General features: G+C 37.6%; 1 protein-coding gene across 2 annotated transcripts in view; it reads right to left on the reverse strand.

Moving 5' to 3' along the window:
* The window catches only part of LOC131078395 (uncharacterized), a 54,830-nt gene that overhangs the window by 23,006 nt on the left and 7,009 nt on the right, over positions 1 to 24,815 (reverse strand). For both annotated transcript variants that reach the window (XR_009113779.2, XM_058016070.2), the window contains exons 2-3: positions 14,119 to 14,183; positions 9,777 to 9,908 (exon numbers count right to left, since the gene is read on the reverse strand). Coding sequence is in view for 1 of the 2 variants with exons in the window: in XM_058016070.2 (XP_057872053.2) it covers positions 9,777 to 9,908; positions 14,119 to 14,183 (197 nt within the window). In the remaining variant the exon portion in view is untranslated. The remainder of the gene's footprint in view (positions 1 to 9,776; positions 9,909 to 14,118; positions 14,184 to 24,815) is intronic.

The following is a 24,815-nucleotide window of genomic DNA, read 5'->3' on the forward strand; positions in this document are numbered from 1 at the left end:
AGGATAGGCCTAGGAGTTAGTTTTGAAGTTTTGAGTTGGCACAACACCTGCACCTGGATTGAGAAGGAAGTCGGCCTTCTCCAGAGATTCAACCCCCTTGTGCAAGGTTCCACACTTCGGGGTTGTTTCCATGTTTCACAAGGTTGTTGAGTTGATAGCTCAGCAAGGGTGCAAGCTTTTGTGATAACAGTTTCTGGCATGCCCAGTGGGACTTAGTTCGACATACATGCTAAGGATTCAGTGCTAATTCTTAGTGTTTCAGCTTTTAGAGGCAATCACCTTTCAAGCACTTGGCGACTTTGCTCAAAGTCCAGTTCTTGTTCATACGAAGTTCATAACTCTGGGACCCTGGAACCCCCAGGTTCCCAAGTCACCAACTCCGGAACTCCGAAGCCCCAGGTTCTGAAGTTTGCAAGTCCAGAACCCCGGAACTCCCAGGTTCTGAAGTGCCTAAGTCCTCAACTCCGGAATCCCGAGGTTCCAAAGTCATGCAGTCCTAAGCCCAAGCCAACTAAAGGTTCGGTGTGTTCTTCAGTTCATCAAGCCTTTGGAGGCAACATCTTTCAAGCACCTGGCAACTCTGCAATCATTTGGTGGATCTGTGGTATGTTATCAATCTCTGGTTGAGAGGGTCTATCTGCTCTTTTAAGCATTTTGTTAAAAAAGCTCCATCTCTTTCAAATGCTTTAAAATGAGTTCATATCATGGGTGTAACTTCTATTCACCCCCATTCTATGAGAATGCCAACCATTTTCCCCTTCCTTACCAATAAGACCGAACTAGGACTGCTCCTAGTTTCAATCCAAACAACTTCACTTCAGTAGTAGGTGGGTACTTTCCTAATACCTGCACTCACCCACCCCTACTCAACCTTCTTGGCAGCCCAACTAGCCCCGAGATGACAAAAAAAGGCAAATTGCAGAAATCAAAAGTGTGTTGCTTGATTTCACCAAACAGCTAGAGGAGTTGAAGAGACAACGGGAGTGGGATTTACAGCAGGATCAGCTTGCTTATTAGACTCAACTTCAACAACAACAGATGGGAGCCCAAAGACAACATGAGGAGTTCCTTGCAAGGCAGCTTGCCTCTTCTAGGAAGAAAGAAATTGAGCAACTAGCAGCCATAGAGATGCGGCTCATATTGGAGGAGGTTTCTGCCCCTAGGGTTCCTAAGTTTGAAATCCCAAGCTTTAGGCAGGGGATACCTCCCAAGCCTTCAACTTCCCCCCCTAGTTTTAAAGTTCTAGGTTTCAAGGGAGCTCCAGCTGTTGTTATACAAGAGCCTTCTCCTTAGTGTCTTTTGCAAAACACCCCACCACCTAGGCCCTTTCTTGATGCTATCTCCTTTTTTAAGGGCGGACCTGTTGTATGGAGGATAGATGGTTCCCATCCTCATCATGACGAAGGGGTTCAATCAGCCATTGGGGAGTCTTCATATGCTCTAAAGGAAGAGGAATCGACAATGCTGCAGGAGGATATTGAGAACAATCAGTTGCAACAGCAGGTCATTGAACATGAGGAGTGTGAAGGTAAAGAGGAGGAGACTGTCCTCTCATTTGACAATCTTCCTTTCTTTATTGATCATGAGGAGAAGGATATGTCTACACCTCCCCCGGTGGTAGCTCTGGAGCAACATGCTAGTCTTGAGGAGGGCACAAGGGGTAATGTTTTTACTACAGATTGCATGGCGGATGGATTGTGCCATGAACCTGAGGTTGTTGCATTATGTTGCCAGGAGGAGGAAACAAAAACAAAGAGACAATCTGAAGACTTTAGATCTTCTTGTGAGGTGTCATAAATCTGAGATTTGTGCTGATGAGTTGGATATCAGCACATGTGATTATGATGTATGTTGGTTCTCCCCTATCCCTGAAAGTGATGATGTTGAATATGAGATCTTCATTCAAGGTGAAGATGTTTCTTTTGGCATTAGGGATGATGTGCCTGAGCTTGAGTGTTTCACTTGGGACCAACATACCAAGTTTGATGACGTTGAGCAACAACATGTTGGTCATGGTGTCTGTCTTTTGGTTGCTCAACTTGACATTATACCCGAGCTTCAAAGTTTCCAATTTGATGTGTTTAAAGAGCCCCCTTGTGTAGGCCAAGCCAGAGATATTGTATACTTTTCATCACCATGTGAGTTCGAGGCCTTTTCTTTTGGTTTCAACTCACGCCAAGAGGAGGTCGACTATTGTGGAAAAAATGATGCCCCCTTGTACAACAGAGATGTCTTCTCTTTTGCATGGAGTAGTTCTTTTGATGCTAGCCGACTCCTAAAAAACTCCCCCCTTGCTACTATGTGTATGCTTCATGCATCCCCAGATGTCTCAGCTGGCTATTTTCTATGGCTTCCTTATGGTGGCAAGGTAAATGGTGAAGTGTTCTTTCACCACATGAGTAGTATGTGTGATCTAATGCATGCATACAAGAGATTTCAACCATTGCAGCTAGATGGTGAATGTAACAATGGTATGAGGGGGATCAACTCCTTCAAAAGGTTCCTCTTTGACAGAGGCAAAAGCATCAGTTGCCTCTTATTGTAACAATGTAAATATTAGTTAGGTTTCTTGTTTTCCAAGAAGTCCACGAGCACAGGCCGTTCCCCTTCAAAATGGTTGATCTTGATCCTTTGCAGGTTATAGAGGAAAGAGTTTTCTTCTTCTTGCAATTGTGACTCAGTGCCCAATGTATTACACAGGCTACTGATCTATATGCTTCGCAGGCAAGCATCCCGCAGAGGTCGCCAAAAATGTTGTCATTTTATGACACCCTTGGTCCATCAGTGAGAACCGATCAGAGATATGTTCTATGGACCAGTGCTGCCTCAGTTGATAAAGAGAAGACGATGGAATCATGGAGTATGAAGTGTCGTCTTGTCAGAAGTTCCTTTCCTAAGCCTTCTCTTCCTCTCTCTTTCCCGGAACTCCGAAACCCTGAGGTTCCGAAGTTCCCTTCCTTGGTCTCTTGTTCTCTTGCCCCGGAACTCCAAAACCCCGAAGTTCCCCAGTTGCTAGTTTTCCCAACTTTGGTGACCTAGGTCTCTGAAGTTCCCCCAACTTCAATGACCCATGTCTCCGATGTTCTCCCAACTTCAGTGACCCAGGTCTCCGAAATTCCTAAGTCTTCTCTTCCTCAACCCCGGAATTCCGGAACCCCCAAGTTCCTAGTTCCTCAACCCCGAAACTCCGGAACCCCCAGGTTCCCAAGTTCCTAGTTCTTCAACATCAGAACTCCAGAACCCCCAGGTTCCCAAGTTCCTAGTTCTTCAACCTCGAAACTCTGGAACCCCCAAGTTCCCAAGTTCCTAGTTCTTCAACCCCGGAACTCCGAAAGGAACCCCCAAGTTCCCAAGTTCCTAGCTTCCTAGCTCTTCAACCCTGGAACTCCGGAAGGAGCCTCCAGGTTCCCGAGTTCCTAGCTCTTCAACCCCAGAACTCCGGAACCCCCAGGTTCCCAAGTTCCTAGCTCTTCAACCTCAAAACTCCGGAACCCCCAAGTTCCCAAGTTCCCAAGTTCCTAGTTCTTCAACCCCGAAACTCCGGAACCCATTGGTTTTGAAGTTCCTAGTTCTTCAACCCCGGAACTCCGAAACCCCCAGGTTCCCAAGTTCCTAAGTCTTTTACCCCGGAACTCCGGAACCCCCAGGTTCCCAATTTCCTAGTTCTTCAACCTCGGAACTCCAGAACCCCGAAGTTCCCAAGTTGCTAAGTCTTCCCAACTTCGGCGACCCAGGTCTCCGAAGTCTTCCAAACTACTTCCGGATGGCGTGATCAACACTCAGCTTTAAATGCTCCGACAACCTTGGTGACTTATGCACCTTCTTTTGTGGAACCACAGGGGTGCATTTAAGGGTGCATTTAATGTTTTTGGCAAGATTTCCATCAAGGGAGATACAGGGCCATGCTTGTTGTGGTGACTTATGTCATGTCTGCTTACTCTGACTTTGGAAGGTCAATCAATCCAGCCTTCTCAAAATTGTCCTTTGTGGGTATGGCTAGGTTGCTTGCATGTACAAGTCAAGTGCATGCACTTCCTTGCACTCCCAAACTGACATACAGGGGTCATGATCACTCTAGTAACCATTTTTCTATATAAAGGTTGTTAAGCCTTATTGTAAAGGGTTCTCTCCCTGCTGGCTTGAGCTATTCCATGCTCTCCCACTTCTCTTGCATTTGTGCAACTGTAAATTTGGCCATTGGCCTTATAATTAATTGAAATCACCATTCTTGCCTACTTTCAACTTATGTATGCCGTGTATGTTTCCTTACCTTCATCATAGGTGTATGTTTTGTGGTTCTTCTTTCATATATGCTGTGTTAAATTTATTTCTGAGTGTGACTTGTGGGAAACCTTCTCCCCTCTTGGCAGTCAATGAATTCTAACCTTCATACATGCATTGGGGTCACGCATACAACTGAAATTTGTGCATCTCCTGGGTGTTTCAATTGATTTTTTGTGTCATTTTGGGTAGGGAGAGGAACAATCTCTTCTTGGTGCATCACCTCTTTTTATTTCAAGCATTTTTCTCTTCCCGTTACCTCTGCAATTTGTTAGGATAGGCCTAGGAGTTAGTTTTGCAGTGTTGAGTTGGTTCAACACCTGCACCTAGATTGAGAAGGAAGTGGGCCTTCTCCGGAGATTCTGAAAAATAAATTGAATGAATGATTCAATAATCGGATAATCTATTCAACAATATACAAGCATATATATAGAGATTACAAGACGATGTTCTAAATTAAGAACAAGTCGTTTAAAGTGAACTTCTAAAAAGCTAAATGCTAAATAAAGCTTAAAAGCTAATTAACTAAAAAGAAAAAGCTAAACGCTAAATAAAGCTTAAAAGCTAATTAACTAAAAAGCTAAATGACCATTAAACAAGGAACTAAATATAGGTGACTAAAATATAATTAAATATTCTAATACCCTCCCTTAATGGTCATTCTATCTACTAACTACCCTACAGAAGGCACTGCAGGTCTTTTGATCACAAATGAAAAGAACACTTTGTTGCGATGGAGACCCTCCCTGGATCTGAAAAGTGTTAACGACCAAGAATACCAGAATCCATCCAACCTGATGTTGGGTAACCAAACTGAAACCTGAAACCATGATTTTGAGGAAAAATCGGCAAACCCTCCAAAACTGAAGATACAAATCATCATTTTTGTGGAAAAAAATGGTAAAAACCCTTAAAACGATTTTTGTGGAAAAAATCGAACAAAACCCTGAAACTTCGCATGGCAAGACCCAAAACACCACATGGTAAGACACCAAACATCACACGGTAAAACATCAAACATCATGCAGGAAAACACCAGACAACATCACGTGGTAAAATACCAGACATCACGTGGTAAAACAGCAAACCTCACGCGGCAAAATAGCAGACATCACGTGGTAAAACAACACTCCCTGATTTTTGAGGAAAAATTAAGCAAAACCCTCCCATGATTTTTTTTGTGGAGAAAAATCAGAAAACCCATCCAATGACAAAATCAAAAAGCATAGAAGGCTGACTCCTTCTCTTCAGAATGCTCTGCAACATGACCCTGTACCTGCTCCTGAGACCCTCCCTGGTTGGACTTTTGATCATCCAACCTCTTTCTGCAGAATTTCTGGATATGCCCAGATCTACCACAATAGTGACATGTGAATCTCTGCGTGAACCCCTCCTTAGAGTTGTGCTGCCCTTTCTGCTGTGAGTAATCACCTTTGCCCTTTTCCTTGGCAGTAAAAGCTTGTTCCGCATTGACACTGTTACTACCAAACTGTTGCTTCCATCTATCTTGTTGTAGAAGCTTGGTGCAAAGATCGGGAAACTTCAAATCAACACCAGTAGAAGAGATATTGAGTGTGTCAATGAAATGCTCGTAAGAGAGGGGAAGACTTTTCAGCGTGATCACTACCATATCCTCTTCCACCATGGTACGACCAATAGCTTCCAACTGGTCACGAATCTCCTTGATCTTCGTAAGATGTGCCTAGATAGATGTCTTGTCATCCATCATGATAGAAAACAACATATTCTTCAAGAAGAAAGCTCGGCTCTTGTTAAACGTTTCATGAAGATCCCTTAAGAGATCCCAGATCTTTTTAGTTGTTTTACCTGAAGGCACCTGAGGGAGTTGATCATCTGTGACGGATAACTTGATAAGCATGACAGCCTCTCGATTCTTCACATCATGTTTGTCTTGATCATCACCTCCTGTTGTAGGACAAGATTCCTTGCCCAAAACAATCTGATCAAGACAACGATACTCAAAAATTGAGAGCGTCCGTTGCTTCCAGGTATTATAGTTCTTCCCATTAAACTTCTGACTGCTCTCCAACATGATGTTGGTTAATGATGCCATCACGGAAATCGAGGCTGGTTAAGGTCAATTGAGTGAAAGCAAGAGACAGAAGAATATGTTTTGTTTTTTTAATTTAGAATAGAAGCAGCGGCTGAAAAAAACTGAAACCCTATAGGAGAATTCTGGCACGAATTCCAAGGCACAAATTTCGAGGTTTGGAAAACAAGGCACCCACAAAAATCTGAGACCAACCCAGAAAAGCTCTCGAAAAACCCACCAAGAATCTGAAAACAGAATGCAAATCCGATGGCTCAAAAATCGAGACATGGAAAACGATGCACCCAGAAAAATCTGACAACGACCCAGTTGAGCTCTCGAAAAACCCACCAAGAATCTGCAACCAAAATAAAATTTCGACTTGAACAGAAGGGTCAAAACCCTAGTCGAAAATTGCAGAAACCCTAGGAAAATTGTCAACCTGCAAAAAAAAAAAAACTGCCCAGGAAGAGAAAAAAATCTGTTTTTTAAAAAAAAAAATAGTTTTAAAAAAATCTCTTAAAAAAAAAACTTCGAAAAAATTTAATAATAAAAATTTTCGAAATTTTTAATTTCCATGCTCTGATACCATGAAAAATAAATTGAATGAATGATTCAATAATCGGATAATCCATTCAACAATATACAAGCGTATATATAGAGATTGCAAGACGACGTTCTAAATTAATAACAAGTCGTTTAAAGTGAACTACTAAAAAGCTAAACGCTAAATAAAGCTTAAAAGCTAATTAACTAAAAAGCTAAATGACCATTAAACAAGGAACTAAATATAGGTGACTAAAATATAATTAAATATTCTAATAGATTCAACCCCCTTGCACAAGGTTCCACACTTCAGGGTTGTTTCCATGTTTCACAAGGTTGTTGAGTTGATAGCTCAGCAAGGGTGCAAGCTTTTGTGATAACACTTACCACATAGAAGATCTTTCTCCAATCCTTTTGGAGTATGGCCTTCCAAATTGAGTTTTAGTTATTTATAAAAGCCTCTTTTAATTACAATTGTATACTATAGCACAAACATCACAGAGGATATTCACAATCTACACATTTAGGCATTTTCTAATCTATTCCTTCCTTCGAAAATTTTAGCTTAGATAAAAATTTGTCAGTGTCTACTACTCCACCTTATGTGGTGAATGCGGGAGAATTTCAATTACTGCCGAGAAGTTTACCTGTAGGTATTGCTTCGGTCATCTTTTGTTTTCTAAGTACTAGTTATTTGGTTTGAAGTAGGTGCAGGCTAGAGGGAAGAGGAAAATTGAAGCTTCCAATGAGAGGAAAAGTAAGAGATTCCTTTTAAGGTAGAGCTGCGTCGGACAGGGGTCTTAAAAATACCTTCCTCATTTCTGATTGAGCTTCTGCCAAGATTATTCTGGATCAGGAGCGTTCAGCAAACACTAGTCTGAAGATAAAGGGCTTTTATCATGGCAGATTTCAGGGACAAGTCAAATGCAAGGGTGGCAGATCCTGGTTCAAGAGTGGATTTTTTAATTGTTGCTGCCTTCATCTGTCATTATTTGATACGGTCATTCAAATGAAGAACCCCTTTCCCTGGAGGAAGGACTGGTGCGAAGCTTGACAAAAGAAACTTTGACCCTTAGAAACAAAATCCACACCATCTTTGAGCAAAAGGAAGAACTAGTAGCTTAATGTAAAAAACTTGCACCATGTGGACAGTCTTTGGGTCATTCATCTGGAGGATAAACTGAAAGCCTCAAGCATTTTCAAGCCTGCATCCTTATCTTGGGAAGGCCTCATGTGCTCCAAAAATACCCCTTCATGGAGCCTAGAGTGAAAATCAAAGGCTACAATGAGAAAGAAGAAAAGGATGACCATGGAGGAGAAGGCAGTGGGATGTTTTCTGTTAAGCATGTGGATGGGATTGAGTTTTCTTTTTGCTACTACAGGCAGGGTAAGAGTTCAACCAATTGAACTGGGTCTCTTAGGGAATGCAAGTGGTTTCAGTTTTGTTGGTGTTTTCCATTTTTCCTTCAAGTGTTGCTAGATCTGGATAAAATGGTTTTTACTGATTTTTTGGTTAGGGTAGTCTAGCTCTCCTTCTTGATCTGCAGGAAATTGTGGTTTCTTTTTTATAGTTTTGTACTCAGTTGTATGACTGACAAGGCCCAGACTTTGGACAACTGTAATGAAAAATCTGTAATTTACAAGTGAGGGCACCAATATAACCGACAATTTGATGATTGATAAAATTATCAGAGCATTTATTAGAGAATATGGGCCAGGTACAGATCTATAGTAGCCTAACCGAAATATAAGATTATTAGAGCCCAGTGCGGGGATCTTGGCCAACTACTTACACTGGATGACTCAAAGTTCGAAGTCATGTCAGTAGCTTATGGAAGAATGGTATGGCAATGTTGAGACTGACAGATCAGCTATATGGATGTGAAAGTTCAAAGTTCTGATTAGTTATAACTTATAAAGGAGGGCCACCCAACATTATTGCAATGAATAATTTCAAGTATTCATCTGAAGAACAACAATTTTGAGGAGATAACAAGCAATAATCCTCTCGTGTTCTTCCTCAATTTGATGGTTAACTTCTAAACATCACTGGTAATATTTATATTGCTCCTACCCATCACTATAAACAGAAAAGAGCAAAAACAGAGAAGCAAATAGCTCATGAACACAAATCATTCACAAGCTTCTGGCATAAGTCTCTTATGATCCTGCATCAGTGAGAAGGACATTGATAAATTTAGTTTTCTTCAAAGTTCAGGCTAATGTGTCCTCATCATGTTGCCGTTGGTCATTGTTTGTGCTGATGCACAAACAAACATAGTCATTTTTCATGTTTGCATGTCAGTCAACAAACTAATGCTTTGTACTTACATTAGTTAAATGGCTTTAGATACCTGTCTTATCTTATAACTCTATAATAAAGTTTAAGCTAAACTTAATATGACATTTTTGTAACCCATATTCTACTAATTGCTCATGTTGTATTTACTATTTATAATTGAAATTATTTTGGTTTGGTTTTGAAAAATCAAGTACATCTCTTTAATGGGTAAAAAAGGCAACTTAAGATTTTCAGAATATGGTTAGTTACACCAAGAAGATATCAAATTAAAAAGGCATTAGATTGTCATTGTAATCTACAATCAGAGAGCACAACATGGTATGTTTTAAGTATGCTAAATTCAATATAGAATCCTCATTTTGTTTGCAGGATAATGTCTTGCATAGCCTTACTATGATTCTATCAACTTGAGAACCAAACATATATGAAACCATATACACTCCCAGTTTTGTAGTTAACTATATTCTCTGTTTGCTTAAAGAAAATTCCAGACTTCAACCATATTGCTTCCACAGAATTACATTTACAAACACCAAACAATACTAGTAAATAAACAATCTATTTATGTGGTTTGGGACATGAGAACAGAAGACAAACCAGCAACACGGTTCTTTGTAAGTTATGTGGTACAAACGTCCTGGAGGGTAAAGCCTTTTATCATCATTGAGCATAGTCCTCTCTGAAATACATGTGTCCACAACACATCTCCACCAAATGACAGCAACAGTGCTGGAAAAAAGAGCACCTCTGTTATGGTTTATCTAACATAACTAAATTGCAGCACAGGGCTACTTTTGCACAGGCCAACCATGGATTATATTACTGATATATGCTGTTTTAATTATTAATAGTTGAAAATATGCAAGTGTTTGACCAATCAAACATTTAAGATAACAATCATTAAGATTCTTCAAGGTACAAAATTAAAGGACAAAACAGGTGAGAATAAGATAATTATAGGGAACAAGTTAAGGAAAGTAATAAAATAAATAAGTAGAAATCTGCATCAAATAACTGCTACATGTAGAGAATAACTAAGTTCGAAATTTCAACTCAAACTCCTTTTTTGTTGACAACTAACCAATTTTTAGCAGATAATACCAACTAACTGAAACATTAAACTTGTTTTATTGTTTAGCTATCTATTTTTTATGCTTTCAAATCTAGTCGCAGATCCAGATTTTCTTAGACCACCTAAGTGTTCAACAAGCAAAAATATTTACCCACAAAGATATCCTTTGAAAGTCACATCACAAGTCGGGAGATACACCATAAGCTTCACAATTATTTATCGGTGGGAGAAATATGGTCATGAATGTTCAATATTCACCAAACGAGTGATTCTCCAGAAATAAAGAATTCCTAAATTATCAGAATATCCATGGGACAAGTATGAGTCTAAACAACTAACACAGAAAAATTATTATCCCACAATGCAGCCCAAACCACAATGGATGATGTGGTGGTGACAAGTTTGTCCTGGTAATCAAAGAGGCTTACATCATCTTGACTCTTCACAATAGTATTACAAATGTACATCTAGAAGAGTTATTGTCAAAGGGCACTAATGTGATCTTGATGCTAATGAAGAGAGGTAAAATTGTTGCTTACAACCCACGTACCAAGAGCCTTTCTTATTATAAAAGGAAGTATCATTTTTTGCATGTGTATGCAAATAAAATCAGAGTCTCTTAGTGAAACACTTCTCAATCTGTATAGTTACTTTTATGTCTCAATTGAGCTCATAGTGCAACATGTCGCAGATCATACACTTAATGGCATTGAAACTTGCATGCATCACATATTTCATCCATCACGGTTTGAAGCTTGAATATGGAAAAAGTTACACAAAAACGACACTTTGCTACTATTAAAGTTTTTAATGAGAAAGAGACATTAACACATTGAGGGAAGAAGCAACTTAACATGAAAGATAAAGCCCTCGAAAGTTATCAGGTAATCAGACACATAAAATACCCCAACAACAAGCAGATATAGTCAGGATCCAAACAATATTCAATAATTATGAAGCCAAGAGAGAAAATAACCTATATAACAATATGGTTTGTCAGGAGTTTGGAAAGCCTATCTTTTTGGTTCCCTTTGACTAACCAATGCTTGTAATTTACCATTAGGTTGTGTGTAGCTTTAGGTGTAACTTGCATATGTAAATATGCCAAGCATGTACAAATTGCACTTATTATCAACTTCAGATTTGTGCTTTAATGGATTGCCCTGCCCTATTGTAACTTGTTGACAAGAGTATAAATAAAGACAACGCCTCCCCCTTTTCAATCACTTAACTTGATTTATTTTGGCATCATTTTATTAAATATTGAGATTCCTCTTTTGTGTATCTTGACATTGCCACATTTTAGTGTTCTTATGCTTATGGAGTTACTCATTTATTAGATTATGTGGCTATGTTTCTAAATCTCACATAGTATAAGAGCATATGGACTTAAGCTCCCTATGTTTTGATCAATTTATTGCTACAAGGGTACATGTTGAAGGGCCAATATCTTAAAAAGTGGTCACAATTCTGTATGTTTGTAAAGGGTTGATTTTCTACATAAGAGAGAGTTCGAGAAAAGTTTGTAGGCAAAGGATATATTCTAATCTCATATATGAATTCTTGCAAGTTCAAAGGCTGGAAGAACTTGTTCAAAAAGAAATGGGTTTATGAGGTTTGCTTGGCACAAGTTTTTTTTTCTATGTAGGAGAATTAGCCTAATATCACAAATATATATGGTATTTTCTCTTATTTTGTTTTCAAAAGTCCAGTAATCACTTTCTAACCTGTGCATATCAAAGGATCACTAGTTTTTGTTAAGCTTTCCAACTTTCTAATATTTAGAAGTGAAGTATTTTAGCTTGCAGATTTTTGGATTAGACTGTGATCATTTTTCTTCATTGGCATTTTGGATCACACTCCATAATCTATCAACAGAATGAGTAGCTGACCAGATAGCTAAATAGATAACTGGAAGGGGTTACTCGAGAACTAAGACAATTTATTGGGAAGGTCAATAAAAAAAAATTGTCTTAAAATCTAGTTGACCTTCCCAATTAATAGTCCCGATTCTTGAGTCGTCCCTTCCCCCTATCAATTTAACCATCTGTTTTGCCACTCATCTCTCAATTCTCTTATCTTGCTTACTCATCTTGATGATGGATCATGGAGTGGGATCCGAAACATTGATAAAGAAAATGATCACATAGTCTACAAAAATCGGCAAGCTAACATTATAGCTGTGAAAATTTCATGTCTTTAAGTGAAGTATTTGATTGTTTTTTTTTTTCCAAAGACTTGAGGAACTCTCCAAATACTATAGTTTCACAAGAAATGGGATTGGGATGAGTACAACAATTTTAAAAACTGTTGAAAATTAAAAATTGTCGTTTTCTTCAAAGACTTGAGGCACATTCAAGACTGCTCTTCAAATACCATAGTTACCAGGAAAAATGGGATGGGGACAAGTTCAACAATTTTCAGAAAACAGGATGCACAATTTTTGTCACTGACATTCCGAATCAGACTCCATGATGCATCATTAGGATGTGTTAAAAAAAATCTATCGACTTTCCCAATTAATTATCTTGGATCTCGAGTCACCCCTTCCACTCATCTACTTAGCTGTCTGGTCAGATACTTATCTCTCAATTCTCGTCTCTTGCTTATTCATCTTGATTATGGATCATGGAGTGTGATCTAAAACATTGAAGAAGAAAAATGATCACAGTCAAATTCAGAAATCTGCAAGCTAACATTATAGACTGGAAATTTCATGTCTTTAAATGAAATATTTGATAGTTATTTTCTTAAAAGACTTGAGGCACGTTCAAGACTGCTCTTTAAATACCATAGTTTCACAAGAAAATGGGATTGGGATGAGTATAACAATTTTAGAACTGTTGAAAATTGTTATTTTCTTCGAAGACTTGAGGCACATTCAGGACTGCTCTCCAGATACCATAATTACCAGGAAAATTGGGATGGGGACAATTTACCAAGATTTATGGTCTAGCTTTATACTACATTGTTAGCCATGGATGAACAATTTTTAAGATATTTTTGCAGACGACAACAACTATAGAGAATCTCCACTTCATGTATTTTCGTTTGTTTCAAGAAAATCGCAAATGCAAATCAGACAACTTTATGGATTATCAGCACAAGATATTAATGTAGATTTAAAGGGAATATTCGGGACATCCTGAGACGTCAATTGAAGTCTCCCGTCCCGATGTCTGGAGACAACTCCATATACATCTCTATGACAGGGATGTGCCTCTGAAATAGGAGACAAGTAATGGTGTTCAGGATACGAGTTTCCAGGTTCCCATGCCAAACAAATTAATTGGCATGGCCAAAAGAAAAGAGGATCTAAAATTTACTAATTTCATTTATAATACAACAGCTACAATCAACATTCCAGACAGATATCCTGTACTCCAGTCGAGACTGTCAAACTACATAAAAAAATATTCAGAACCTTCATGGTGGTGGTTTGTAGAGTAGTCTCATTTCTATAGCACTGATGTTTTTGTTAAGGAAACAAATTGACAGTACCACTTCGCAAAGCCCGACACAGCAAAACTAATTCTGACAAAACAAGCACAACTTTAATTTAATCGCAGTTCAGTATCTTACAAGTACCGGAAGGCTGAAACATATCTAATTTGATAAAATGCAACCAAGCACTGTACCTGGAAAATCATTATTTCTATGAATCATACAAAGTATAATAAAGCAGAATTATTACCATGGATAATATTTGTTCATCTATTCATTAAAATTGTGTCGTCAAGTTTTTATTATGTAAATGTTTATAATAATCACGTTTCGGAACCACAGATATTGGTTTGAAATTGTTCGTCCAGTAATGGTATTTCGCTAGAGGTCCTACATCGATATTCTTTCAAAATAATTACTTACAAGACTAGAGATGTGAGGAGAAAAATCTTCACTATGGGAGTCGAAGTCCTTGCCAAAAAGTCATCCTGATTCAAGCAAACAAAGGGAGATGCCAAACGTCAAAAACTATTAGGCGTTGTCAATTAAAAATGAATCTGATGCACATCTTTATCTAAAAGAAAGATGCAAGAAATTAATGATGTTGATCCCTTTGCTAATAAATTGGCTTTTGACTAATATATATATATATATATATATAATGGGCAGCCAATAATTTGCCAGCAAAGCTTGTTGGCCATTATAATTTCAGCAAACTATATATTCTTTATAATTCCCCATGTATATACCTCAGTTACATGAATACTAAAAATATATTTTCCCACAATAACATACTTGGCCATCTAAATATGTAAGTTTAACTTCTCAGTTCCATTACATAAAACAGAGAAAAAATGTTTCATAATTTCCATGAGCAGAATGTCCAGTGCTTGGGAATTTCAAATTTCCTTCTAAGAAGAAAATTAGAGAAAATTAAAAATAAATAAATAAAATTTGACTCAAACCTCCCTAAATAAACTTGTAATTGCTTTGAAACAACTCCCAGTTATGCTTTTGTTGAAATAATGCATTATAAATCAGTGATCAGAGTTTCTTCCAGAATGAGACAAGCAAGGATGGTATGCTCTAAATTTAGATGATGCTTCAAAGAAAACCTAAGAAATACTAGTGGGAAAACATCATTGAAGACTAACAAGGTAAGCCATAATATTATTCTCACTTATGCTTTATGATTGACTATACCACAAATAATGTTGCAGAGGTTCAGGCCTTTATACATTAACTGGAGATTAGACACTTTTTAGATGTTAGATAACTTTATCATGAAAGGGGAATCCATGTCAATTGTTGACAATATTAGTAATAACACGACACAAAAAAGGTTGTTATTTACAAGATTATTTTGTAGGAAGGTCAATCATTTTGAAGAGCTTTACATTTTCCCATACAGCTATAGCACGTGTTAAAAGTTTACAGAAATAAGTTCAATTTGAGAGAATCGTCGACAGGATTATGAGATTTGGGTTATTAATTGATAACTTTATCGTGAAAGGGGAATCCATGTTAATTATTAACAATATTATAGTAATAATACGAGATAGAAAAAGTCGTCATTAAAAGATTATTTTGTAGGAAGGTCAATCATTTTGAAGGGTTTTAAATTTTCCCATGCAGCTGCAATATATGTTAAAAGTTACAGAAATTAGTTCAATTTGAGATAATTGCCAACAAGATTATGAGATTTGAGTCATTCAATCAATAATAAGATTTTTTTAAGATTCTGGGAAGCTAGACAGGTATCGTTTAGTAGTAGGTATGAGTTGTTTGCAATAAAATGGATTACAGATAAAACCTCTAAAAAGAAAGAGAGTTGACAAAAAGACCAAAACTGAGGGACAGGGAAGAAAAGATAAGGTAAAAAAACAAAAGGAAACAATTAATATATTAATTAAAAAAATAATAATGTATTAATGTATAAATGTAAACATTTATATAAATCAGAAAATATGTTATTAAAAGTATTGATATGTTTAAATACAATCATAAAGTTATGACAAAATGGATAAATATTGGAAAATCCCTGTAGTGAGATGTTGAATATATCAAATATTCAACTTTGTAGTTATATGGTAATGAAATACATATATGTGATATAATAAAATAATTGTATGTCAATATAAAGATATATAATATTAATGTATATAATAAAAACAAAATTTTATCCAATTGATTATAATTATGACTCTTAATGATATTAATATTATGCAATTTTGATGTATTCAACATTTGATTATATGGCACAAATTGTCAAATACATATAGTACTTGAAAAATAAGTTATAAAAAGATGTGTAAGGAATAAGTATAAAGAATTGTAAATGAAACTTTGCCACACAATGTAAAGTTTATACTTATAAACATTAAAAACATGACAATGATTGTATAGAAATTTGAACATTAACAATGGTGGACAGAGTTTTGGAACTTTAGGAGTGAACCAAGAATAAGTATAAGCAATGATTGCATTAACAACAAGAATGGTGGGTGGAGGTTTGGGGTCAAGGTGGGGAAGAGACCCAAATGGGATCAAGGGACAACGTTCCTTGTGGGGGGTTTGGGGGCAGAGCCTCTTAGTGGGGTCGAGGAGTGTTAAATTTAGTGATCAGATTAGATAAGCAATAATTCAAGCACAATAACACAGGATGTACCCTGGGAAAACCTTCCTCCTGAAGGTGAAAAACCCAGCAACAAATGTCTTGTAATGTATTAACAAAATGTCTTTACAAATGTTTCACACTTTGAAGCTGTACAACAAGAAGATTCTCTCTAGAATCAAGCAATAAATATAGGTTCGATCTGCCTTATATCAGAATCACAATTAGCTGTAGGAGATATCAAACTGCTGGAGATAAAACCCAATCTTGAAGAAGATGATATATGTACAATCTGCCTGAATGTGAAGGAGAGATGACGATCTGTTGTAGAAGATTACGAACTGCAGAAGAGATACGATCTGCTTGTGTGTTGATTCGATGCCTTGAAGGAGAGAAGGGATGATTCTATATACCCATACACAAGGTGACGCCAACCAACACGTCTTCTTGGAAAGTCGGCTCTCTATCAACACGTCTTTATTAAGAACCGATTAATGCTAGGAGACACTTCTTAATCATCGGTTAAGTTATGATTAACCCAACCTTTCACTAAGCATGGTGGGGTTGCATTTAGTTACAATATTAAATATAAAATCGGCAAGAGTGAATTAAATCGATCTCCTGAAATGTCTAAGACCGGAAGGCCAATTAGACATTTAGTTTTTGCATTGTCGGTTTAGAGAAGAATGCTAACCGATGCTATAAACATCAACACTCCCTCTTAGCTAGGGAGGAATTATTCTCGATATATGAGTCACGTAGTGACATCCACCATGGCTACTCCCAGAGGGTGGGTCCATCTTGGCTACTCCCATGTATGGAAATGTAAGTGAACACAAGTGATCATCACGGAGTCACTCAACGTGATGTTGTCATCTCAACACGACGTTCACCATGGCTACTCCCAGAAGGTGAATAAACACAAGTGCCAAGTCATGGAGTCTCTCACATGACATCCACCATACCTACTCGCAGAAGGTGGAACAAGGGCTTACACCTCAAACTTCTCTCACAGAGAAGAATGCATTAACAAGGGCTTGCACCTCAAACTTCTCTCTCACAGAGAAGAATGCATTATGATACATATCAAGTAATCACTCATGCTGAGACTCCCTCTCAGCAAGGGCTTCATTCTCCACAACTCCAAGCTTGTCTCGAAAATGCACAAACTTCACTTTGGCAAGAGGCTTGGTGAGAATGTCAGTCGTCTGCTCCTCAGTACAAATGTATCTCAACTGAACAACATTCCTCTATACCATATCTCTGATATAGTGGTACTGAATCTCAACATGCTTTGTTCTGTCATGGAACACTGGATTGACTGAAAGCTTCACACATCTTTGGTTATCACAATGAATGGTTTTAGGCTCCAATGATTGTCCAAACAATCCTGCAAGGAGCTTTCGAAGCCACACTGCTTCGCGAGTTGCCACACATGCTGCAATGTATTCGGCCTCTGTGGTGCTCAGTGCCATTGAAGACTGCTTCCTGCTACACCAGGAAATCATAGCATACCCCAAACTGAAGCAACAACCAGAGGTGCTCTTCGGATCAGTAACACTCCCTGCCCAATCAAAATCAGAATAGCCTTCAAGAATCAAGTCCACACTGGAAGAATATTTCAAGCCATATCCAACTGTGCCACCCAAGTATCTCAAGATATGCTTGGCCGCAACTGGATGTATCTGTCTAGGTTCACTCATGAACTGGCTAAGTGCACTCACTGCATAGCAAATATCTGGTCTAGTGTTAACTAGATGCATCAAGGATCCAATCAATTGTCTGTACATAGTAGGATCCACAAGATTTGAACTAGCTACAGCTTCCCTCAATTTCTTCAAGTTAGTTTCCATCGGTGTGGACATAGATTTGCAATCTAACATTCCAAATCTCTTCAAGATATCAATGGTGTATTTTCCTTGACTTAGGATAATCTCATTGGGCCTCTGCCATACTTCCAAACCTAGAAAGAAGTGCATAAGTCCTAAGTCCTTCATATCAAATTCTGAAGTCAACTCCTTGCATCTATGAATGAGATGATCTTCTTCGGTAATAAATAGGTCATCAACATAAAGTACCAAGATCAACATATTACTATTGAATACCTTGAAGTAAAGGTTCAGATCAGCATCATTCTTGCAAAAACCCAAACCTACTAAGTATTTGTCAATTCTTTCATACCAAGCACGAGGCGCCTACTTAAAACCATATAGGGCTTTCTTCAATTTGCACCCATGAGACTCTTTCCCATTAATCACAAACCCCTCAGGTTGCTCTATGTAGACCTCTTCTTCAATCACACCATTGGGAAAGATCTGATGTAACTTCCATCCCTTAGCTGTTGCAATGGCAATGATGGTTCTAATGGAAGTATAGCAAGCAACAAGAGCAAATGTTTCTTCATAGTCTATTCCCTCTTGTTGAGAGAAACCACGAGCCACAAATCTAGCCTTGTACTTTTCAATGCTACCATCAGCTGCATGCTTAATCTTGTACAACCACTTGGAAGATACAACAGACTTCCCTTCAGGTCTAGACACAACATCCCACACATCATTCTTGATAATGGATTGATACTCTTCATCCATTGCATCTTTCCTAGAGAATCTCTATGGTCTTTTACTTTCTCAGAATGTGCCTCTAGGAACTGTGAACTGTTCAGCCTCTTGCATAGTGTTCCTTGCCCAAAGAGGTCTCTTTCGAGTCACAACAATATCTCTAGGCCCATCAGTAGGATCCAAGGGTTCAATTGGATCATCATTCAATTCAGGTTTTGTAGACTCCCTCTGGATCTTAAGAGCATGATCAACATCCATGTCTTGAGGAGTCTCATGGTTTTCATCATCTATCTCCATGCAAGAACCCTTTGATTTTTTGAATGCAACATCTTCCTCAAATGTAAATATGGTAGGCTTTGGAGGTTTCACTATAGCCCACAAATATCCCTCTCTTGCCAGAGGGTTCCAACTTGGTCCTATTGTCCTTGGGAATATGAACATACACAGGACAACCAAAGATTCTCACGTGACTGATATTAGGTTTAATCCCTTAAAAGGCTTCTTCAAGAGTCATTTTGCAATATCCAGTGAGGACATCTGTTTTGAACATACACTGTTATTCTAGAAGCTTTTGCCCATAGAAAAGTCTGAAGGTCTTGATCATGAATCATAGCTTTTGCAGCTTCAACAATGGATTTGTTCTTTCTTTTTGCAACCCCATTTTGTTGAGGGTTGTAAGGGACACAAAACTCCCTCTTGATCCCTTCCTCAATACAGAAATCACGAAAGCTACCTAAGGTGTACTCACCTCCATTATTGTTGTCCTCATTTTTGGATTCTCAAAAATGTGACAACCCCTACAAATTTTTGCCTAAAAAGTGTCATTTTTGTCTCCAAGGCACGTTTTATGAGGTACAAAACTCACATTTGATAGTGTCAAATCATTGGGGGTGTCTTTGCCATCATTGTCCAAGTTTTGGTGAGTTTTGGTCTTCCTTTTCCTAGCTTTCTGTGCAATTTCGGGTTTCAGAACAGTCATTGCAAGTTGAAGATTTTACTCTATGGCATGCTTCCCGAGGCAGAAATTCGCCCCATCCTTGGGCTAGATCGATCGTTGATCCATCCCCAAGCTACGTTTTGAATTTCGTCGCGTTTCGAGTCCGTTTGCTATGTTTTTGCTTCAATGTAGGGGAATTTTTCGATGATTACCAGTAACTGGTAATTTGTTTTTCAAACCCCCCTTGAAGCTTTTAGGTTTGTAGGGGAATTTTTCTCCAATTGCAAGTTTTTATAAAACTTGTAATGGGGGTTTTAAAACCCCCATTACCAGTAGCTTGACTTGTGTTTAAAAACTTGTAAATGGGATTTTAAAACCCCTTTACATGTCTTTATAACTTAAAGTTGTTTTTATAATGTTAAAATAAAACTTGTAAATGGGATTTTAAAACCCCTTTACATGTTTTAAGTGAAATCACTTGTAAAGGGAATTCTATTTCCCTATTACAAGTAATTTTACTTGTAATTTCTTTTCTAAAACTCGATTTTGCTCATAAAGTGCATTTTTGAGGATTTTAAACTTGTAATTGCATTTTTAAAACCCGATTTTGCCTTGTTGATGAAAAAGAGACAATTTAAAACTTGCACTTTATTTCCAAAAACCCGATTTTGCTTATAAAGTGCATTTTTGAGGATTTTAAACTTGCTATTTGGTCAAAAAATCCCGATTTTGCCTAACATGTTGAAAAAGTGAAATTTTAAACTTGTTATATCCTCCAAAAAACCCGATTTTCATTGTTTCATGCATTTTAAGCTTGCTATTTGTTCCAAAAAACTCGATTTGCAAGGAAAAACGTTTTTTTGAGGATTTTTAGCAATTTTTTGTGGAAAATTTGTTGGAGGAGGAAGGCGTTTAGGATTCCTTCCTATTTCCATGCATTTTCAAACACCTTTCACGCCACATGGAGGTTAAGATTGCTGGTTTTTATGTTTTATAACAGCAGCCATGTTTTTTCAAAAAACCACGTTTTTTTGCCATTTGGAATGCCACGAATCAGCAATGTTATGAATCGTTTTGGCTTGGTATGCTAAGGCGTTGAGGTTAGAAAGAGTTTTGGCCATTTTCCATGCCATTTCTCATGCATTTGCTGCCACGTTTTTCAGTTTTGGGCATTTTTTCAAAAACGTGGCTAGGGTTTGGGGATTACGGTTTGTGTTTACTTAAGAGTTTTTCTTTCTTCTTTCAAAGATTAATCATCTTGTTGAAGAAGCATTTTCAGACTGGAGCAAGGTAAGATTTCTTTTCTTCTTGTTTCATTTTTCTAATTTGTAAATGGTTGGTTCTTCCCCAAAAATCAGTTTTTGTGAGAGGAAATTCCCCATTTTACAAAGAAATTTGTAAAGTAAAGTTGTTCTTCCCCTTTGGAATTTCTCCTTCTTTACTTGCATTCGGGTTTTAGAAACCCGATTGCAAGTAAGAGGAAAATTAGTGTTCTTCCCTTTTTGGACAAAGACTTAATCTTCTTTGGTCCAAAAATCAAGTTTCAAAATAAAAAAGATGTGTTCTTCCCAAATTTGCAAAGAGATTTGCAAGTGTAAAGAGTTCTACCTCTTGATGTGTTCTTCCCAATCATTTGCAAGAGGAATGTTTTGAGTGTTCTTCCCTTTTTGGACAAAGACTTAACCTTCTTTAGTCCAAAAATCAAGCTTCAATGATGAAAAAATCAAGTTCTTCCCAATTTCGGGTTTTGAAATCTGGATTGCAAGTTGAAAGTTCTTCCCATTTTTGCATTGGCAAAGTTCCAAGTGATCTTCTTGAAATTCATTTTTACCTATCCGCTTCCAATTCCCTCATCCGTACATACCATTTCATCCACTCATTTCACACATTCATTCATTTTCCCCATTTAAAGTCTACCTACAGTCAGCCATCCAAAACCCGAAATTGGTCCAAAATGCACTCAAAAAACACTCGAAAATGAGTTTTAAATGTCCAATTACAAGTGCAAACTTGTAGTTACCCATTACACATATGAAGTTGCATGTTTGTTTCCACATTTGCAAGTTAATGCTCTTGTTTTTCCCACACATGTAATGCAGCTTCCAAAACCCGAAATTCACTTGTGAGCCCATTTTTGCATCAATTTATCCCTTCCCTTGTTAGTCCGGTTTGCACACACGATCTACCAAATCAATGGATTAAGGCATGGGCCTTATTTTGCAAGCAAATTTCAAAAATGGAGGACGATACAAAGAAGAGATACGACAACAATTCATGGTTGAGAGCATAGAATGCTTTCAAGACAAAGATGGTCATTACATGAAAAGAGGAAGGCGACCCTTTCCCTCCTGAAAAGGTAGTACTACCCCAAGCAAGAAGACAAGGATGCAAGTTCCCGTTCCGGTTCAAGATGTCTTTACCAATCCAAAATACTTCAAGTTCTTGCATCCTGAAGCAGCATGAAGATCATCACAGACAAAGGATGATGCAGTTAGAGTCGTGTCTTTAAACACATGTAATAATTTTAGTTATGCATTTGTAATTTTGTTTTGACAAGTTACATGTAAAAGTATTTTTGTAAAACGCAAGTTACACATTACTTGCACTTTTGTAATTACATGTAAGGCAACTACAAGGTGTGTCCAATTAGGGCTGCAGTTGGAATAAGTCTTAGTTAGTTAATGAAGTCTTAGTTAGTTATTGAATAAGTCTTGGTGGTTGAGAGAATCTCTCAAGTTAGTTAGGATCCTCCCACCTTTTTCTCAAGGCTCCTCTCTTATAAATAGAAGAGAGGGTCCATTGTAATTTATATCTTTTGGGAAAGCAAGCAAAACACTCTACCAAATTTACAGCAAGAAGTCTTTGAGCTTATGTATGTGAATTGAAGGTTTTGAAGAATAATAAAGAAGGATTACTCAAGTTTTGAGTCTTTGAGCTACATGTTTGAGTTTGAATCTTTTTATTTCTTCTATGCAAAGTGTTTCTAAAGGAGCTTACTCCAATCTAATTTGAAGTCTTTGAGCTGCAAGTAGAGAAGATTAATTAAAATAGGAAAATCTCTAGAAGGAGCAGCAAGTCTTTGAGCTTGCGTCTATTCTTGAGGAAAAATTACTGTTTGATAAGAAATAGCAGCAAGTCTTTGAGCTTGCATTAGTTCTTATCTTTGTGTTGAAAGAATAGATTATTCCAGTCTTTAAGCTGTTATCTTTTATTCATTGTAAAATTTAGTATAGCAAAGGGTAGATAGGACTTCCAATAGTCAAGTCTCTGAGCTTGATATTGTTGTCTCGTCCCGAAGGAAGTGACGGAAGTCTTTGCACTTTCAGGAAACTTCATTTCCTTTCTCTCATTTTACTTAAAAGTGGTTACTACTGTTCATATTCAATCGCTATCATTTTCTGTGAAGAGAAAAGGATATTGTCTTTCTTGAAGAAAGAAGGAAGACTGCTGTCCCATCCTGTTTTTATTTCAGTTTTAGTTAGATAGGGGGAGCCTTCCCTTAATTAGGAGAGTTTTTACTCGTGTGCTGTGGTTGAAACCACAATTTTGTATATTTCCCCAAGTGTACAAAATTTTCAACCAACAATTATCAGACCTTAAAACTTTAATTCTCTTTCCAGATAAATTTTCTACTTGAGCTTTAAACACTTTGAACCTACCTAGGACTTCATCAGACTCTTTAGACCTTAATAAATAAATCCAAGTCTTCCTAGAGTAGTCATCTATGAAAGTTACATAATACAAAAATCCACTTAGGGATGGAATTGACATTGAACCACATAAATTTGAATGTACAAGATCTAGAATTTCTTTAGACCTACTTTCACTACTATGGAAAGGACTCTTAATATTTTTACCCATAGCACAACCTTTACAAATACCATCATGTACATGATTAAGTTTAGGAATACCTTTCACCATCTTTTCTAGTGATGGAAGAGCCCTGAAATGAAGATGCCCAAGTCTTCTATGCCAAAGTTCATTGAAACTGGAAGAATCATGAAGAAGAGCTTGGACTGGAAGAGTGGAGAGCTTATACAAACTCTCATGTTGATTTCCGATCACACGAGCAGTCTTGATGCTGGAGTTCTTTGGCCATGCTAGAACTCTTCCTTCAGAAAATGCAATTTGATAGCCCTTATCCTCCAAGGCTGAAATAGGCACAAGGTTTCTCTTGATCCCCGACACGAACAAAACATCATCACTTAGGTGTAGTGAGACTCCAAATTCTAGGTTTAGAGATGTAGCACCAAATCCTTTTACTGAATAGTGTGCATCATCTCCAATGATCACTTGAAGATTAGACTCCTTCTCCACCAAATCTGAAAGGTGCTCTTGATAGCCGATGATGTGTCTAGGACTCTAGAGGCTCCACTATCAATCAACCAGGTATCACTGTCCGTAGGATTATTGCTTGATAATGCTGATATGAAAAGAAAACCATTGAAGTTATCTACTGCCTCCTTCTGAGATGAAACTTCATTGATGTTTGCCCCTTGATGCTTAGGTCTTGTCAAACAATCCCTTGCATGGTTACCAAATTTGTCACATCTAAAGCACTGGATGCGGGAGAGATCTTTCTTCTTTTTCTTAGAATCAGGTGTGGAATATGATTTCTGATCTCTGTTCTTTTTGAAATTGCCCTTCTTCCAATTCTTTCCTTTCTTGGTAGATTGAGTGGCAAGAACATGAGTATTTTCATTTTGAGAACTTTTGATAATTCCCCTAGCTGCCAATCTTGATTCTTCTTGAATGTAGTCCACACGACGTCGATCAAACTTAGGTATAATTTGGTTCTCCCACTTATGCTTTGAATAAATGGCTCCCATGAATGAGGAAGGCCATTCAAAGCCAGCATGACAAGTGTTGATGATATAGCGTCGGTAGAAATCCTACAGGCCGACTCAACAAGATCAAATGTGTGAATGGCCTATTGGCCTTACACATTTGATGAATCTATCAACTTATATTAATCCTTTAATATCTTTATTAATTCACATATGCATTATCA

The sequence above is a fragment of the Cryptomeria japonica genome, chromosome 3, assembly GCF_030272615.1.
Source record: "Cryptomeria japonica chromosome 3, Sugi_1.0, whole genome shotgun sequence".
NCBI classification, from domain to species: Eukaryota; Viridiplantae; Streptophyta; class Pinopsida; order Cupressales; family Cupressaceae; genus Cryptomeria; species Cryptomeria japonica.